Source organism: Lepidochelys olivacea (genome assembly GCF_965140295.1).
Source record: "Lepidochelys olivacea isolate rLepOli2 genome assembly, chromosome: 4".
In the NCBI taxonomy this organism is placed as follows: domain Eukaryota; kingdom Metazoa; phylum Chordata; order Testudines; family Cheloniidae; genus Lepidochelys; species Lepidochelys olivacea.
Window position 1 is genome coordinate 147,227,672 of NC_140414.1, and position 19,846 is coordinate 147,247,517.

Sequence of the window (19,846 nt, forward strand, 5' to 3'; positions counted from 1 at the left end):
TTATAAGAACATCAGAACGGCCAGACTGGGTCAGACCAAAGGTCCATCCAGCCCAGTATCCTGTGTCCCGAAAGTGGCCAGTGCCAGGGAATGAACAGAACAGGGAATCATCAAGTGATCCATCCCGTCACCCCTTCCCAGCTTTATAATCTATGAATTCCCATCTTGAGCACGTACCTAGGGCATTACACAGGTATGGACTATCTCCCATACCAGTTATTAGATAAATCAGATACATGAGGGTCGAGTCTGTACCGCTGGGCACACCTCACCTGAGAGCCAAGATCCATCAGCAGCACCCCCACCCCCAGTGGTTAGATCCTGAGGGCTCCCCCAGCTTTCCCCCCAGTAAGGTTGAATAGGCTTTCAGAATGACTAGGTTTAAGAGCCTGATCTGCATCTGTGAGGTCAAGGGGAAGCTTCCCCACTGCCTTCCCCTCACACGGGGTCGGGTCCAGAGGGGTTGTACTTCTGAACATTTGTGACACCGACAGTTTGCTCCTTCGTTTATTTTGTGACTGATTCGATGCTTGGCAGCACCCCGGGGAGGTTACTGCAAAAGTGGGGGCTTGATGGAGTCACAGCAGATGAGGGCGCTCCAGATGGCGTGGGTTTTGTGGAGGGGGAGAGGGGCGAGGATGCTAAACGGAGTTACAATGAAAACACCACCTGGGATTTTTCACAGTCCAGGCTCAGTTCTGGGTATTGACTGCGGTCCTGCATTTGACACATGCGATGTACAAGGTATGGCGAGCACCAAAAATATGCCACTGGGTGAGAACAACTTCGCTGCCCAGGTCCAGCCGGGCAGGGGAAGTCTCAGTGCGGCTGCCGTGCAGGCTGCTCCGGGCGCTGCCGAGCGGCGTGGTTAGCTGTAGGTCGAGGAGGCGTCGTCAACCTGGAAAAGTTACACAATCCCGCCCCGTTGGAATTTGCTGGGAAAAACCCCAGCGCCCCAAATCAGCCTGTGGGACAAGCCCCCAAGTGCACAACCCCCGGCCACACACCAGACACGGGTCTCTGTTAACTTCGGTGCCAGAAATGGACCAGGGGCCACAGACAGCGGCACCGTCTTGCTGAGCTACAATCCTGCCTCTTTGCCTATCTTTGACCCTCCTGCAGGGGTCGCTCCGCCCTTCTATTCCGAGCACTCCCTCTGCCCAGCGTCCAGCCCTGGGCCCGTCCGCCCTCTGCTCTGCCAGCCCCGGGAATGGGAGTGTGAATTCCCACCCTCGCCCAGCGCTCTTCCTAGCCAGCGGGGTTAAATTATCAACATCCAGCCAGCGTCCGTCTGCAGAGCTCCATGGACGTCGGCGGGCCGGATCCCCAGCGGGTGCCAATTGGCAGAGATCCACTGACATCAGTGGGCCAGTCAATGGCCACAGCTGCCCTGAAGCCGATGGAGCTAAGTCAATTCGTACCAACTGAAGATCTCATCCTTAAATAACTCCTGCACCCCCAGCATGGACTGCATCTTCCCCTATGTTCCAGGCACAAAGAATTCAACTCCTAGGTGCAGGGTTCATGTAGCATGGGGAAATGGGGAGACAGACCCACAGAGAAGGCTCTCCATACCTCTTCGGGGCTGGAGGGTGAGACAGAGGGTTGAAGGGGGAGGGACAGGATGGGGGAGGCTGTGGGGAGCATGCAGTTTTCATGCCCAGGCCTTTTTGATAGGTCAGCACAGGCAGGGCAGGGCGGGCTGGAAAAAATGCAACCCAGATCCCGTTTGATCCCAACACGGGCCCAGGATTTCAGCTCCTGACGCACCCCAGTGCATTAACCCCTCGTCCCTCTCCATCCCCATCAGTCCCACTGTCCTGCACTCATGTACCAGTATCTACCCCAAGGCCTGCTCTGTAGGCAACAGCAAAGCAGCCGGACCCTCTCAGTTCAGCTGGCCCCACTGTCTTTTATGCCTTTGAGCAGCTGGGGGCCTGACCTTCAGCTCTGGTGACCCCGGGCCAAACCCCAAGCATGGGAACAACTCAGCCACACCGAGGAATCACACCTGTGATTGTTCCCCTGTGCCAGTCAGTTCCATGGAGCTTTCATCTTTTAGCGGCTTCAGTAGCTTCTTTATCCTAGGCAGGAGAGGAGGCAACATATGTGTCATGGTGAGGGTGGTTAGCACTTAAGAGAAGATATTTTAGGAGCAGAAAAAGCCCGACTCGGCAGGCCCGCTGTGCCATCTGTCTGCCTACATCGCAAACCTTCACTTGGGTCATCAGCAGGATCTGAACCCAGGGCTGAAGAGCAGACCTCTGCTGCTTGAGTTAAAGGAACAATCCTGTTAGCAGTAGTAGGCTGTTTTCCTGTAGGGGACCAGCCACTAGTGAGGGGTCTGACACACACTTTTCCAGTGAGTTATTCTCATGTGCCCATCATTGTCGTGTCTGACCACCAATGCCCCCCTCCAGCAGATGTGGCTCCTGAATGCACACACTCGATACAAGAGGGGCTGCTATTCTCCAGGGCCATTCAGTCATTGGCCTCTCCACTTAGACAGCCAGTGAGGGGCCAGTTGTGATGCCAACACCTGGAACTGGCCTGAGACCTGGCAAGGCCTTGTGTACAAGGTGCTCAAAAACTCTCAAATGGCACCATCAGGGCCCAAACCAGGGACCTCCAGAGCTAACCATGGCAGTCTCTACAGTGGCTGCTACAGAGACCGGCTCTGCAGGTTGGACAGTAACAGCCTGACATCCTCTGTGGATCACGTAGAGTGGGGGACCCAACACACTGAGCAGTGGGTCATACAACTCATGTTCACCACCAGCAGGAAAAGGATTCAGTCTGTAACCCGGCCAGCAGCCTCCCAGGTGTCCCCTCAGTGGCCTACAGCAGCCTGCCTCAATTTCCCTCTTGGACTGTTCAAATAAATGTCACTTCAGGCTTTTTCCAGTCAAAACTTACCCCTTCTTGTGGGCTGGCTTTAGTAATATCAAATTAACAATAAATAAAAGTCACCCACCCCAAAACAAGCCATCCCTTCCCAGCCCCTGTGAGCCAGTCCAGTTGGACCCCCCCTAAGCTGCTTCTACAAACTACAGCAGCAAGAGCCAAGTTACCTGGGCCATAACAGGACCACTGCAACGGCCAGAACAATAACCCCCAGCGCTGCGATAAACATCCCGGCCAGGATCTTGTACAAGCGGAGGTCAGCGAGAGCTGAGGAGGAGAGAGAAGAGGAGGGTTATTCCAGCCAGTGTAAAAATCACAAACAGCTGCCCGCACAGTGATTTTCCAGACACTGCTGTGACTCAGGTCACTCCAACAGGGGCAAAACATGGGTAAGGGAAGGGGGCAGTGAGTTTTGGAAAGGTGAAGTTGCCCCCCGATGTACTGGATTTAACCTCTCCCTCGCCAGCCCCCTTCCTGGAGGGCCAGTGACTTGTGTTTGTCAGGTCTGACAATACACTCAGCGCTCAAAGCCAGGAGGCTGTGTTCTTCTACCGCAACATCTGAGTTGTTGTTTCAGTCATCGCGTTGTGGCTATTGTCTGTGCTCCATCGCCTCCCGATGGACAGGGTCCGAGCTGCATGTGTGTCCCACTGCCCCCTGCTGGGTTGGATCAGACCTCTAAGAGATCTCGGAGTCATTGTGGGGAGTTCTCCGAAAATATCTGCTCACAATGCAGCGGCCGTCAAAAAAGCGAACAGAATGTTGGGAATCATTAGGAAAGAGATAGAGAATAAGACAGCAAAAATCCTGCTGCCGCTCTATACATCCATGGTACGCCCACACCTTGACTACTGCGTGCAGATGTGGTCGCCCCATCTCAAAAAAGATACATTGGAAAAGGTACTGAGAAGGGCACCAAAAATGATTAGGGATATGGAACAGCTTCCATATGAGGAGAGATTAATAGACTGAGACTTTTCAGCTTGGAAAAGAGACAACTAAGGGGGGAGATGCTAGAGGTCTATAACTGGTTTGGAGAAAGTGAATAGGGAAGTGTTATTTACTCCTTCTCATAACACAAGAACCAGGGGTCACCCAATGAAATTAATAGACAGCAGGTTTAAGACAAACAAAAGGGAGTATTTCTTCACACAACCGGTAGAACTCGTTGCCAGAGGATGTTGTGAAGGCCAAGACTGTAACAGGGCCCCAAAAAGAACTAGATAAATTAATGGAGGACAGGTCCATCAATGGCTATTCACCAAGATGGTCAGAGATGCAACTCCATGCTCTGGCTGCCCCTCAGCCTCTGACTGCCAGATGCTGGGACTGGACAACAAGAAATGGATCACTCGCTACTTGCCCTGTTCTGTTCATTCCGTCTGGGGCACCTGGCACTGGTCACTGTCGGAAGACAGAAGACTGGGCTAGATGGGCCTTTGGTCTGACCCTGTCTGGCCGTTCTTGTGTGTGTGTTTGCACGTGTGCCTCACTGCCCCTGCTGGATGGATTCAGATCTGCTCCTCTGAGGGTCTGTGCCCCCTGCTGGGTACAACGGGACTGGATGGAGAACACGCTGTAGGGAACAATCCTATGTTGTCTGTGGGGATGGATTTGACGGGGCGTGGCAGCCCCATCCATGGCTGATAGCCCGCTAGCAGCCTGACTTACTCTGTGCACTGAAGTAGGAGGTGGCTGTCACGTTGCCTAGTGCATTGCTGGCCATGCACGTGTATTCTGCCGAATCCGCTGATGTGACATCCCAGATCTCCACTCTCAAGGTGTTGTAGGATGGAAACACACTGACCCTCTGGCTGGCTGCTGAGCGGGGGCCTCGGGTGGAAGCCACTAGTTTATCCTCTCTGTACAGGGCTAATTCAGCCTGTGGGTTGCTTTCAGCTGTGCATCGGATGAGGCCCACCCTTGCATTGCGGTTCTCCAGGAAAGCGTTCATCGATGGGTTCCTTGGAGCGTCTGCATGGAGGAGACAATGTTATTGTTAAATCAGGTGACGGGGCTTCCTCAACTGAGGTGACTGGTTAAGAGCAGCCAGTGGTGGTCTACAGTTATCGACTAGAACAGATCACAAAATAGTCTTTCCATCCCATGAGAAATTCCAAGATTTCAAAAGTTCATTTTGTCCTGATTTGAAATCTTGCAATTTTTTGCAAAAAGGAATATTTCATCGCCACTTTATGGAAAAGTTTCTTTCAGATACGATCAGAATGTTTCATTTCGACTTTCTGGTGTTGACTCTTCTATTATATTATCAAAATGAAGCATTTCAGCCTTATTGGAACAAAACATTTGGATCTTATCACAATTAAATGTTTGAATGATTCCCCCTTGAAAAATTCAATGAAATCCATACGTTCCGGTGAAATGCTTCACTGTTCTCAAATCAGCATTTTCCAATGGAAAACGGTCCCCTTGTAAATTGTTCGACTCAGTCTATTATTAACCTTCAAAGTGTATCTGAAAACAGTGCTACACAAATGCCAAGAAATCACGTTAGCCAGGCTTTTAACATCCAAAGGCTGAGGGGTGAAAGGACAAGGGAGAGAGGAGACGGGGAGACTGCAGAAGAAGGAAGAGGTTGTTTCAATCATTCTTTGGTTTGGTTCATTTAAAGGGAGGGGACGTTGGCATCTTGATTTTGGATGCTCCCATAGTTCAGAGCTGTTTGGATCTGGGGCTCTGCCTGGGGCCTGTGTCTTAATTTTACTCTCATGGAGCGCTGGGCACATCTATGGCTCTATGGAAATAACAGATAATAACAACGAGATCCCGAGTTGCCTTTATTTAGTGTGAACAAATCAACCCCCAAATCCCCCTGACACTCACAGAGCACATCCAAGCTGACCAGGGCAGAGGTGGCTCTTCCTGTCCTCCCCTCTGCCCGACAGTGATATGACCCAGTGTCGGCGCTGGATACCCTATCAAGGTGGAGCGATCTAACGGGACCGTCCTGCAGCCACTTGCTGTTCTTATACCAGGTGTAGTTGGTCTCCCCCCTGAGCCAATCGGCAACCAGGCAGGTCATGTTGACGGCGACTCCTTCGTGGATTTCCTGCGATGGTTCAATCATGATTCTGATAGCTGATGGGGAGAAGAGATCAGGAAAATCAGCCAAATGTATTCTAGTGGAGCCAGGAGAGCGCCACGTTTCATGAGACTTAGCTGCTCATCAGCAGAGCTGCTTACAATTTTTTTATCCGAACTCTTTTTCAGATTTTTTTTGACAGAATGGAAATTTTTGCAATAAAATTTCCATGTTTGCTGATTTTTTGGGGGATGTGTGTGTGTGTTAAAAATAAGGACTTTTTTTGGTCTTCAACAACTTTTGAGGTTTTGGTTTTTCAGCGAAAACCAGAAAAATTCTGCAAACAATGTCCACAAAACTGAAAAATGTTAATTTTTGTCAACATTTTCAACAGACAGTATCATCCATTTTCCAGCCAGTGCTAGTGATCTCGGATTCCAGTTCCAATCTAGCCCAAGGTTAGACCCCTCGGATAGCTGTTTGGTGTGTCTTAGTCCAGATGCCTCCTCCACAAAACCCACCACCGTAATTGGTACTGATCGGACCCCTTGTTGGCCCCCTTTGAATGGGCCAAAGAAATGAACTATCTCCTCATTGCTAGAGGTGGTCCCTCCAGATGAGAGTTGGGGCACACTGGCATGGAGAAGCACGTGAGTTGGGTATATTACACTACCATTGCTTGGGCAGATAACGATAGCATCGGGGGAATGTGATTTTCAAAGCAGTCCAGGGGATTTGACACATATCTCCCAGTGACAATATTGTATGCAGTGTTTTTGTAGCCAGGTCAGTCCCAGAATATTAGAGAGACAAGGTGGGTGATGTAATGTCTTCTATTGAACCAACTTCTGTGAAGATATTACCTCACCCATCTTGTGTCAGTGACATTACTGGCAGCTACATGGCTAAGTCCTCTAGGCCAGGGGTTCTCAATCTTTTTCTTTCTGAGCCCCGCCCCCCAACATGCTATAAAACTCCACCACCCACCTGTGCCACAGTAACTGGTTCTCTAAAAGCCAGAGCCGGCGTGAGGGGGTAGCAAGCAGGGCAATTGCCCGGGGCCCCACGCCACAGGAGCCCCCACGAAGCTACATTGCTCAGGCTTCAGCTTCAGCCCTGGGTGGTGGGGCTCAGGGCCCTGGACTTCAGCCCCATGCGCTGGGGCTTCGGCTTTCTGCCCTGGGCCCCAGCTAGTCTAACATTGGCCATGCTTGGAGGACCCCCTGAAACCTGCTCGCGGCCCCCCAGGGGGCCCCGGACCCCTGGTTGAGAACCACAGCCTTAGACCACTTGGCAAATCTCATTCTTAGCCTCTAGCATTGTCAGCCTAGCACCAGCTGCTAGCACTGAGCTCTACACCCAAATCTGCTGTAATGCTCAGATCGAGATTTAAATCGGAGTTTCCCCAGAGGTTCCACGGAGATGCACAAGATCCAGATTCTGCTTTGGCCCCACCCTATGGGATCTGCATCCAAATCCCCGCATAGCCTGCAGGTGCTCCTGGGAGAGAGCACGGCATGGAAGGGTTAAAAATACACCTGCACTCACTCTCCACCCCGAAGTGCACGGATGCTGCAGCACTGCCGTAGGTGTTGTTAGCCAAGCAGATGTACTGGCCTGCGTCCTCCAGCACAACGTCCTTCATCTCTACCTTCAGGGAGTTGTGGGACACGTGAACGCTCAGCCGCTGGCTGGGTGAGCCCCGAGAACCCCAGGTGGAAGCCACAGGTGTGAGCTCAGCCCCTCTGTACAGGGCTATCTCTGACGGTGGGTGGCTGTCGACAGTGCATTGGATGATGGCCTGGCGCCCATCCTGGGTATCTAGGAAGGAGCTCAGTGAGGGCTTCCTTGGGGCGTCTGAAGGGACAAGAACACATTGTACTTGAGTTAAAAAACAAAGACAGTCACTTTCTTCTGGAAGGGGGTGGCACAGTTTGGCCAGATGGCTCTGGGGACGGGCAGGGGGTAAGGAATAGCTCTAGAAAGGAAATGGTTTTCCTGCCCTTTGAGCGTTTTTGAGATTTAAAAAATTCTCCCTGTCCCAAATCAGGATGAAAAATTGAAATCTCAACAACTTTTGCAAACCAAATATCTGACATTTGTCTTTGAACGTCGCAATCAGAATATTTTGTTTCAATAACTTTGGAGAAATTTTGTTTCAATGTTGACCTGTTCATATTTTTTTCCATGTTTTGTATCTTCAGATAACTTAAATTTCTCAATGGGAAATCAGTTTGAACCAAAAAACATTCAGAAAATGTCGAAATGGGATGCTCCGACAACTTAGAATCTCTTTTTCAAAAATGTTTGAAACGGGAACTTCATTGAAACTGACCCTTTCCTACGAGGCGTTGAGGCTGCGAGGAATCAGTGCTTTCCAATGGGAAAAAACGTTTTGTTACAAAATTCCCCATCGGTTCTAGCGTGACGCTTATAACCCTGGGCCCCTGGTCAACTCTCTGACTCGCTCAGGACTGACCAGACGTCATCGGCACTTGATGACTATCCACCGATCTGTGTGGAGTGGCCAAGAGCACCTGGCGCCGACTGCCTCCCGTTGGCAGTCACAGCAGAGAGGCCGAAGGTGGAATGGGCCACAGTGAATGAGCTTCTCCTCTCTTTCTCCTGGAGTTTGCCTTCCGGGCCAGGGCCGACACACAGGCAGACAGCAATGCGGGGAGAGCCCGCGGGGCTGTTCCCACTGTTAACAGAGAGCTAGGGCAGATGCAGTGCACTGCATTCCGATCTCAGTTACCCTGGTGTAAACACAGAGTAGCTCTGCCGGATCTCCTTCTATCTTAGGTATTTTGAAGGCACTTCTCATTGGTCCCTGAATCACTGTGGGGTAGCATTGCTCCGGAGAAACTGTGTTCCTCTGGATTTACGCTGCCGCCACTGAAAGCGGGCTTTGGCCCGGTACGTTTCTATAACTGACCCCATCTGGGCCAACAGCAGGATTTGAACCAGGGTTTACAGAGCTGAAACCGCCAGTGAAAGGACTAAGCCCGCTCATTAGCGGGCAGCAATGGCAGACTTGTTAACCTCTGATGTGGAGCAGCCACTAGAGGGGGACAAAGACCTTCCCTCTCTAGTGTGGGTAATGTTTCCACTTAAGATATTTAAAGCTAAATAATGTTTCAAGAATTTGACCCATTTGGGTTGTATCCAACAGGGAACTGTCACCCTTTCCCCAGAGAAACAATGATCCCTTGTCCCTGGAGCTCATCGTGGCAGGCATCCAGCAAGACTTGGTTTTGAGATTGGAGTCACCTGCACTGGGAATTCGGCTGCATGCCTCCACCTGAGAGGACATAACGTTATCTAAACTGCAGGCAACTTACATAGCACGCGCAAGGCAGTGGGCAGAGATGTCCTTCTTCCCCTGTCATTGTGAGCCGTGCAGGAGTACGAGCCAGCATCAGTGCCCGCCACACCAGGGATCATGAGGGAACTGGCAGGGCCCTCCGCCAGCCATTTGGTGTTCTTGTACCAGGTGTAAATGGTGCTCGGCTGGGCGCTGGTATCCTCACAGGTCAGTGTGATGCGGTCCCCCTCACGTGCATCGGGACCTGGTTGGATCACAACCCTCACAGCTGTGGAAGAAACCAGAGCAAAGCTGGAATGGATACAGCTGGAGCAGCCCTTTGAAACCAATAACTAACAATCAGAGTCAGCTTGGTGGATTGTTACAGATCCCTGATCTTCTGCCCAATTCTACCCCAGGCCTGGCCTAGGTTAGAGCAGCATGGGGGCTGCTCTAACCTACACACCCGGCAATGATCCACATTCACCAGCCAGGGATAGCTGGAGTGCAGCATGTCTCAGCCATATCCACTTACCTGTCTCTACCCACCCCCTATGCTGGGGTCAGATGGCTCTGTTGCTTCTTTGCTTAGTTGCCCGCTGGCCAGGAGAATCCCCAGCAGAATAGACAGGAAGATTCCACTCTCTGGTGCAGGGGGAGAGCAGTGGGGGAGAGAATCTGCCCCGAATTCCCTTCTAAGTGACACTGGAGAGCAATGGGAGTCATGTACTCCATACTCACTCTCTATGGTGAAGTATACGGAGCTGCTGGCCTCGCCGATCGCATTGTTTGCCGAGCACACATACGTCCCTTCATCCTCCAAGGTGACGCTCTTGATCTCCAGTTTCAAGGAGTTAGGTGAGGATGAGACGCGTAACCTCTGTCCGGATGCCCCGTCACCTCGGGAGGAACCAGAAGCAACCAGCTCACCAGCTCTGCGCAGGGCCAGTTCTGACTGCGGGTTACTGTCAACAGCACAGACGATGATGGCTAGCTTCCCATCTTGAGTCTCCAGGAAGGACTTCACCCAGAGATTCCTGGGAGGATCTACAAGGAAGGAGGATTTAATTTGACCTCAGAACTTTAATGTGACCTCAGTGACTCACAAGTTATTGGGTACCTGGGTGAAATTCCCTGCCCTGTGCTATACAGGTGGTCAGACTGGATAATTGAATGGCCTCTTCTGGGGTGGAACTCTGTCAATCTGTGAACTAGAGCCAGGAAGGTTTCATGAGGGAGCCATTATTAGAGCTGGCCAAACAATTTGTCACAGCTCATTTATTCAGTGAACTTTGCCTCTTTTTTCTTGAGTTACATCGTTATTCAAAATGATTTGGCAGGGGATTTCTGTGACTGACTCTTGGCCTGTAGCTCGTTCACAAGCTGTTTGTGATGAGTGTTCAGTACAAAAATTTGAGCTGAGTTGATTGGACACATTGGTGTCACATGGTGTGTCACTGTTCCCTGATTGGATGAGTGTGACTCTAAGAATCAGGTTTTGTGGTGCGGGGGGTGGGGGTGAGATTGCAAACTCGCTTTTCATCAGTATTCTCTGGAATCAGCTACAGATTCTCCACTTTTGCCAACTTCTCTGCCGGGAACTCTTTTACACTAATACTCATGGAAAATAAACACAAACAGGGCTTGAATGTAGGCAGTGTGAACTCAGTTCAAAATTCATACCCATTGTCATGTGCCATTTTAGCAATGTTCACTCCACTTTCTTGGCTCAGCACTTGATACTCAGGATAAGAGGAGTGAGGCGGACCCCTGGATTTGTTGGCTGAGTTTTGGGGGAACCCTAAGGTTGGGTGTTAAGTAGTGCTGGTCAACAGACTCAAGGAGATCAATTTGTTTTACTCAACAAAGAGAAGCTTAAGAGGTGATTTGATCACAGTCCATACGTGCCTACATGGGGAACAAATATTTAATAATGGGCTCTTCAATCTAGCAGACAAAGGTCTAACATGATCCAAAGGCTGGAAGTTGAAGCTAGACAAATGTAGACTAGAAATAAGGCATACACTCTTAACAGTGAGAGTAATTAACCCTTGGAACAACTTAATAAGGGGCATGGTGGATTCTCCATCACTAGCAATTTTTAAATCAAGGTTGGCTGGTTTTCTAAAAGCTCGGCTCTAGGGATTATTGTGGGGCAGGTCTCTGGCCTGTGTTAGACAGGAGATCACACTGGATGATCACAGTGGCCCCTTCTGGCCTTGGAATCTATGAACCTCTGAAAAATATTTTTAACTGAAACTTTTTTTAATGAACAGAAAAACCAGAAACCAAAAATGTTTCTGTAAAATGGTTTTTTGGCTTTTGTTTTAAAAAAATTGTTTCCAATAAAAATAAATCCATTTTTGGTTTTCAAAAATCAGAAACTGTTTAATGAAACAAGGTTTTGAAAATGGACTATTTTTCCATTTCCGTTTTTTGTAAATTTTTCTTGGGGAATTTTGAAAAATGTGAAAAATGAAAAAATTTCAAAACTTTCTGCGAAAAATTTCACCCACCCCTAGTTTCAGGCGAGGCTGTGGCTGGTGGTAACAAGGAGGGCCGTGGGTTCTGGCTTTAGATGAGATTTGGCAAATTGTGAACTTACCTGGTTTCCAGCTGAAACTTGCTCAGGCCGAACCACTGTCCATCCCACTTCCACACCTAGACGTGACCTTGTGCAGCTGCCTTACCTCCCCACAATGTGCTCTGCCCACCCATCTCCCTGCTGCCCACACCCTCCACAGCTACCCACCTGACATCCTCTAACAGCTGACTCCTAAATTGGTGGCCAGGCTGGGAACTGGCTGGGAGCACATGCCCAGGAGCATGGGCGGATTTCCACTCTAGGGAGTCAGGATGGGACAAGGAAACCTTCCCCGACCCCCAGACTAGCCCCCACCCCTTACTTGACACAATTCCCAGACCCTTTGAACTCCCAGTTCCCAAGGGATAGCTCAATATTTTAAGGCTCAATCCAAACAAGTCTCTGGCTAATGTTTGGATGCCTTTTCTCCCATGTGTGGTTTGAATGGGCATGAACTATGGAGCATTGTTTGCTTTCTAAAGCCCAGGGGTGTGGGGGGACTACACTATGCTCCTACAAGGAGTTCCTCTAAGGACAGATCAGACCATAGGCCAACCAACTCTGGGGTCTTGACTCCAGCAGTAGACAAAGCAGGATGCTTCGGAAGAAGTGCAGCCCTCCCCTCCCCACTAATGTATCGAGGGGTCACTTATCTAGCTCCCCTTTCTGGTGCCACTGGGCTGGCGGCTTTAGGCTGGGCTGGTGGATACAGAGGCATTTTTCTCTGAACCTTGTAAAGTTCAACCATGCAAAGAACTTACAGAGGACGTTCAAAGTGCCTGGGGAAGAGCTTCTAACACTCTCCTGGGTCTTCACCGTGCAGTGGTAGGATGCAGCATCAGCCGTGGTGACCTTGGGAAACACGAGTGACCTGCCAGGGCCCTCTCTGAACCATATGTTGTTCTTATACCAGGTGTAGTGCAGCATCCCCAGGGCATCACTGTCAACTGCACAGGTCAAGTTAACAGCATCCCCCTCGTAGACATCCGGCGAAGGAGAGATCCAGACCCTTGCAGCTGGGTGGAAAGAGTGATGTGAGAAAATGTTTATATACTATGGGGATAGATAGATAGATAGATAGATAGATAGATAGATAGATAGATAGATAGATAAAGGGGTATGTATGGAGATGGACAGATGGATACAACGGGTATGTAGAGGGATGGATGGATGGATACAGTGATAAGTATGGGGATGCAAGGATTAGAGAGAGAGAGAGAAAGGGAGGGGGATAAGTATGGGGAAAGATGGCTAGGCAGATACAGGGAGGTATTTAGGTGGATTGATGGATATAGGGGTATGTATGGGGATGCATGGATAGATAGGTAGATACAGGGGGTATTTAGGTGGATGAATGGATATAGGGGTATGTATGGGGATGCATGGATAGATAGGTAGATACGGGGGTATTTAGGTGGATGAATGGATATAGGGGTATGTATGGGGATGCATGGATAGATAGATAGATACAGGGGGTATTTAGGTGGATGAATGGATATAGGGGTATATATGGGGATGCATGGATAGATAGGTAGATACAGGGGGTATTTAGGTGGATGAATGGATATAGGGGTATGTATGGGGATGCATGGATAGATAGGTAGATACGGGGGTATTTAGGTGGATGAATGGATATAGGGGTATGTATGGGGATGCATGGATAGATAGATAGATACAGGGGGTATTTAGGTGGATGAATGGATATAGGGGTATGTATGGGGATGCATGGATAGATAGGTAGATACAGGGGGTATTTAGGTGGATGGTTGGATACAGGGATATGGATGGATGGATCTCTAGCTATAAGAGGTATGCAGGTGGCTGGCTGGCTGGCTACAGCAGTATGTAGGGGGATAGACAGAGGGATCCAGTTCCCATGGCATAGAGGGCAATGTCGCACTCACTCTCCGCAGTGAAGTTCAGTGAGGTGGTTGCGTTGCCGTATGTGTTACTAGCAGAACACACATACTCTCCTTCATCCTCCATTACCACAGCCTGGATCTCTACCTTCAAGCTGTTGTGTGATGAGGAGATGCTGACTCGCTGTCTGGCTGCAGGGTGGGAGCCAGTGGTGGAGGCCACAAGTTCCCCTCCTCTGAACAGAGATAACTCTGACTGTGGGTCACTATCAACAGTGCACTGGAGAATGCCCAGCTGCCCATCCAGTGTCTCCAGGAAGGAGGTCAACCGGGGCTCCCGGGGTGGATCTGTTGGGGTGAGACACTCTCATTAAGGCACAGTGGACATGCTCTTCATTTGCCATCATCTTGAGCCTTTAATGCCATGATTCCTTTTTTGATCAGCAAATCATTGTTTCTGGAGCTGTCAGCCTATTTCACCAGCACAACATTCTCTGTCAGTTGCTTGAAACCTCTATACTGGATCCCTTCTCCCCTCACAACCCTTCATCTCTTAAGTCCTTTTATCTTGTAAGTTCTCCATTGCACACACTGCCACACTATAAATAATAGAAGGAGAAGAAGGAAAGGCAGATCCACCCAGAAGAATCTGATCAGATCTCCCCATTTCCATTTGAAAATCTAAATTCAAGATTCCACCGCAAATACTTTAAAATTTGTATTTGTGGTTCGCTTCTGTTCCTAGAGTTGGTTGGGAATTTTCAATGCAATTTTTGGGGGTCAAAAAATGTTGATGAATTGAAAACGGAACTGCTTGTGAAAGAGTCGGTTTCGACAAATTTCCAGCCTTGAATAATGTTTGAAAAAAAAGATTTTAAATGAAAAATTTTTACCAAAGACGACAGGTTTCTGCGAAACGTTTTGCTTTCGATGAATCCGCATTTTCCGATGGGAAAATCTCCCGCTGGAAAATTTCCAACCAGCTCAGGGAATAGCCACCCTCTAGCAATGGCTCTGGAGAAAACCAGTGCACCCAGCCTGGGATGTAGTTAAGCAGTGATGCAGTGCAACGGTCTGCTCCACTGACATCGATGGGAGGCTGTTCACAGACCTCCATAAGAACTGGATCAGCCTCCACCTAGATAAACAATATCACTTACAAGAGACGTGTACGCTGACGGCTGGGGAGACACTGCTGCTGGGTCCCTTGGGGCTGTGAGCCTTGCAGTGGTAAGATCCAGTATCCCCACTGGTTATGTGCGGGAAGTGGAGGGAGCTCTCCGAGCTCTCATGAAGCTGGTGGCTGTTTTTGTACCAGGTGTAGATGGCATCCTCTGGAGCATTTCCTGTCACATCACATGTCAGGGAGACACCATCCCCTTCCTGCACGTCCGTGGAGGGCGTGATTAGAACTCTGGCCGCTAGAGTACGGAGACAAGCCACAGCAAAGAGAGATGATAACAGCCTGGATCTCAAAGAGCAAGTTGAGTCCTACCTCTGTCCCCACTCTAGATGGGTCTGACATGCCAAGTCTGGATCTGAATCCAAAATACGGCGGCTGCTATTCAGGCAGTTCTGAATCAGCCTTTTATATCCAACATGGGAAACCCAGATCTGGAAATGGATCTAAAGCTGGGCTCCCAAAAAATCCAGGGGGACAGAGGTTGCATTCAGCGTGTTGGCTCATTACAGAGAGAGGCTCAAAATGCAGATTCTGGATCCAGATCCAAACTTCCCTAAAACTCAGGCTTTGGATCTGGGGTTCCGATTTTGGCCTAACCCTAATTTCCATCACCATCCGTCAAGGCCTTTTCCTCTCCTCCTTCAAGAATCCCCACCTGCCTCAGCTTACACCACTCGAGTGCACTTCACCGCTCTCCCCATGCTGGCTCAGATCTTGGCAGCAGCATTCCATTCTCACTCACTACAGAGAGTTTGCCTGAGGAAGGACTGAGCAAGGACATCAAGATCTAGGCCGGGGTTCGTAAGCTTCTTGGGGCAGGGATCTTTATCTGGCTGCCTGGGCGGGACTGTGCACGCCTCTCAGTGCGACCTCAGTAACAGAGCCCCAAATGCTCCCGTTGGTGCTTTACAATCAGGATCACCCACCACTACTATGCTGCCGCCTCTGCAGCAGAACATGGCAACTGTTTATGCAGCAGTGCTACAGGACAGGAAGTGAAGGCTACAGTGTCCAATAAACACACCACAGAGGACTTAGGCCAAATATTCATTAAAGTATCCCTGAATGCAGAGAGGGCTCTTCCTCTCCTAGGGTGATGGGCAAGTCCCACCTGAATGCTAACAGGAGTTATTCATCTAGGTCCTTAGCTAGGGGCAGCTCCCCTGCTTAACGGTTCTCAGATGCATGCTCAGCTACGTTCCTCCTCACCCCCTTCATTACAGGTCATTTCCCTGCATACCCTCTGCCCTTCCTAGCTACAGACAGAAGACCCAGGGCCAACCCCTCCCCCATCTCGTGGTATTTCTAGCCGGGTGCGTAGTAGGACTCTCCATTCTCACAGTGTTTCCAACCTGGTTTTGTAGCCTGGGAAAGCTGGTCCAAGATTAGGAGAAGTAGCCAAACTTGAAGGCGTTTCTCCAGACAGACCCTATGAAACCTGTGGCCGGTCACCTGTCTCTAGTGCAGGGACCCCTGGAGGTCCTTGTCCCTATGGAACTTCATGGTGAGAGCGGGGATCGAACTCCGATCCTAATGCTCCTGAGGCCCTAGAATCAAAGTAGCATCTCACCACTCCCTAGCAGCACAGGATCTAGGACACACAGATGAGCAGTTCTGGGTGCACCCAGCAGAGGGCAGTGCTGCGCACACCCTCTAGCCATTTCCTCCGTACTCACTTTGCACACGGAAGTACAGGCGGCCGGAAGATGTGCCATACGCATTGCTAGCGGTGAAGCAATAGTTCCCTTCGTCCTCCAGCGTGATGTCCCGGATCTCTACCCTCAGGGAGTTTGGGGAGGCAGTGATGCCGATCCGCTGAGCGGCTGCAGTCCTGGAGCTGGTGGAGGCCACGAGTTCATCTCCTTTATACAGGGACAGCTGGGCCGGGGGGTTGCTGTCCACCATGCACCGGATGATGGCCAGTTTGCCCATCTCCGCCTCCAGGAACGAAGTCATTCGGGGATTCCTGGGGGCATCTGAAGAGTTGGGAGGAAAGATCATCCTCGAGTTATAAATGTCTTGAGGATTGTTTAAAGACCCCTCCTGTCCCACTTGGACCATCCTATGGTCACCTAGATCCTCACCATTGTCATCACTCTGCTGCATACCACATCCACTAGAAACCTTACAGGGACACAGCGATGGAACTCAAACTCCTCGACTGATTGAGCGAGCAGAGAATCACCATTAGCTGTAAGCAGTACAGGGGCTATGACACACAGAAGAAAAGCTCCGATTCCATCCCATAGAGAGAATCTCACACACAAAGGCACATGATCCCAGGCATGCTAAAATACACACACACTCACACACATTCTAACACAGACATGCTCACTTGCCTGCTAAAATACACACACATGCTCATGCATGTTCTAACACACACACATGGTCTCACCCACACCCACACTAGCCGGTTAATTACAGACAGGCTATTTATGATCAGTTCTGCTCAGGTTTTAGCTTCTTGTGGTAACCCTTGAAAAGAATACAGCCTGGCCCCAAATCTACTCTTGCTGGCCGTTCCAGCTGGCAGGATCTGCAGCCGAAGGGGCAGTCTCTCATCAGCGGTGACCATATGGAGGGCAGAGCGGAAGCTGGTACCAATGACTGGAAGCAGGAGAATGAGTTTCTGAGGTTTTGAGACTGACATGAAGAACCCGACAGTGAGTTTTAAAAAGCCAGGTGAGCAGTTTGGATCCTGAAGCACCCAGCCTGGCTGTGCGAGGAGGGGAGGGGAAGCGACGGCCCTGCGCGTGTTAGACGACAGCACAGGGTCTGCACGCAGACTGGTCGCCGGGGTTCACTAAGTCACCTGATCTGATCGCCGCATTTCACAGGTAGCTTCTCTCTGGAACAGACGCACGTGTCACCCACTTGTACTCCGGGAGGCGCATGGTCCCCCCGGCTTCCAGTGGTTGGATCACAGGGAGGTCAGTGGGCTGGCTCCAGCCTTGAGCTAACAGGCCTGGGTATTTTAGCACAGGCAGAGGGAGCTCATGCTTCTAGAGACAGAGGTCCCTGTCTGGGGCATAATTGGGTCTTCAGCTTCCATGTGATTTGGCCACTCCTGGGGCCAGAACACCAGCCTGAGTAAGCCTGGGTTACATGTGCACAGACGTGTTGGCACACACGCGTGCTCTTGCATGTACGCAAGAGCCCAGACACACAAAAACAATGCACAGGGGTGCCCGTACACCCACACGTACCCACGCATGCACACACCCACACAATCATACACATGCACAGTGCATGGACCCACGCACCCAGATGAACACACACACCTCCACCGGCATGTATCCAAGTGCACCCTCTCATGTACACACACCTGCAACGTGCACCTGCAAGCAAAGTCAGGTGCGTTGGTTGGGACAGGACTGACTGCGCCCCTGGGGCCCGTGCGCCCGTACTCCTGTGGGAACCTGCCACTGCCCTGAAGATTCAAAGTGCCTGGAACTTACACAGCACATTCAGCGAGACCAAGGCTGAGCTTCTGCTTGTTTCATTATTCGTTGCCTTGCAGTAATAGACCCCGGCGTCTGCACTGGCCACCTGCTGGAACACCAGGGAATTCGCCAGGCCCTCGGACAGCCACTGGCCATTTCTGTACCAGCTGTAGTTAGTCATGGCCAATAAGTTCCTGCTCACTTGGCAGGTCAGGTTGACCCCCTGGCCTTCCTGCACCTCTGAGGCCGGTGTGGCAATGACCCTTGCCGCTGAGTGGGGAAGAGAGACAAACAGGATTCAGAGACTGAGCGACAGGGGAAGAGCAAAGCAACGAAAGATGTGTTTCTTTGGGTACATTATGGGGCACGACATAACTACCTGCTAGGGCTGGAGGACCAAGGAGGCAGGTGGTTGTTAAGGGCAGCCCGTGGGGGTATAAGCAGGAGCAAGGGGATGGGCTTAGCCCAAGGGGGAGTTAGTCTGTATCCTAGAATACATTTCCTGACAGTGCAATCTGTCAGGCTGTGGAATAATCCCCCAAGAGACGGGCTGGAGCCCCATTGCGTGGGACATTTAAAATTAGACTGAACAGAGCTCTAGAAAATGTTCTGGAGGGAGCAGTCCTGCCCCTGGGGGCTATGAGCGCAGAAGAGGTCTTTTCCATCACTTTAGATTCTGTGATTCGATTAGGCTGGGGAACAGGCTCTCAAGAGAAGTGGTGGTAGCCATACCAGACAATTAAAACTGGAGTAGGCAAAATCCTGGAGAATGCACAGGATGTGTGTGTGAGGTTTTCAGTGTGTGGGGGGGTGAGGGAAGGGGGGAATACATTGGGGCAGCATACACTGGATGACCTTGTACATCTGAGTTGTATGATGCTTTGAGAGGGGGACTTTGACACAGAGCCAGATTCTGATCTCAGTTACACCAGTGTAAATGCATAATAATTCTATCACTTTCCGCGGAGTAACTCTGGATTTACATTGGTGTTCCTGAGAGCAGAATCTTGGAGTATCGCCAGCTTTGCGGGACTTTGGAAACATTTTTCAAATTTCACAATTGTCTTTTTTTTAGCAGAGAATGAATCAATCCTCTCAAATGTCACAAATGCCCTAGTTTGGCAGCCATTTTCCTACAGCTATCCCTGAGTTATATCAAATGGCCAGTGCTTGGCAAAATGTGCATGGCCTTGTGATATGTCATATTTATCCAGTATTGTGTCTCCATGCACAGAAGCTTGGTTTTATGTAGCAAACTCGGTCAAAAGGCCCAAATTATACATTTTAGGCAGTTTCCCTCCTTCATGATGGATTAGATGACCTCTTGAGGACTTGTCCATCCCTAGGTTTCTATGAATCTATGATATTTAATATTCAGTGGTTCCATAGGATACTGCAGAATCTCCCCTTTTCCTTGTTCCCTTTATAGATCCCATCCCACTAACTCCAATGTCATCCTAGGAAGCAATGGGGCGTCCCCTACAGGAATTAATAGGGTGGGATCAGCAGTGAATCACCCATAGATT

General features: G+C 50.2%; 1 protein-coding gene across 2 annotated transcripts in view; it reads right to left on the reverse strand.

Annotated features, from left to right (window-relative positions):
- Window positions 1-493: 493 nt before the first annotated feature.
- Window positions 494-19,846, reverse strand: part of SIGLEC1 (sialic acid binding Ig like lectin 1) — a 70,503-nt gene continuing 51,150 nt past the window's right edge. For both annotated transcript variants that reach the window (XM_084626567.1, XM_084626568.1), the window contains exons 10-22: window positions 18,336-18,590; window positions 16,554-16,853; window positions 14,855-15,115; window positions 13,740-14,042; window positions 12,597-12,851; window positions 9,993-10,298; window positions 9,289-9,540; window positions 7,496-7,804; window positions 5,749-6,003; window positions 4,576-4,878; window positions 3,072-3,171; window positions 2,012-2,084; window positions 494-898 (exon numbers count right to left, since the gene is read on the reverse strand). In XM_084626567.1, coding sequence (XP_084482693.1) covers window positions 869-898; window positions 2,012-2,084; window positions 3,072-3,171; window positions 4,576-4,878; window positions 5,749-6,003; window positions 7,496-7,804; window positions 9,289-9,540; window positions 9,993-10,298; window positions 12,597-12,851; window positions 13,740-14,042; window positions 14,855-15,115; window positions 16,554-16,853; window positions 18,336-18,590 — 3,002 coding nt within the window. In that variant the 3' untranslated portion in view covers window positions 494-868. The remainder of the gene's footprint in view (window positions 899-2,011; window positions 2,085-3,071; window positions 3,172-4,575; window positions 4,879-5,748; window positions 6,004-7,495; window positions 7,805-9,288; window positions 9,541-9,992; window positions 10,299-12,596; window positions 12,852-13,739; window positions 14,043-14,854; window positions 15,116-16,553; window positions 16,854-18,335; window positions 18,591-19,846) is intronic.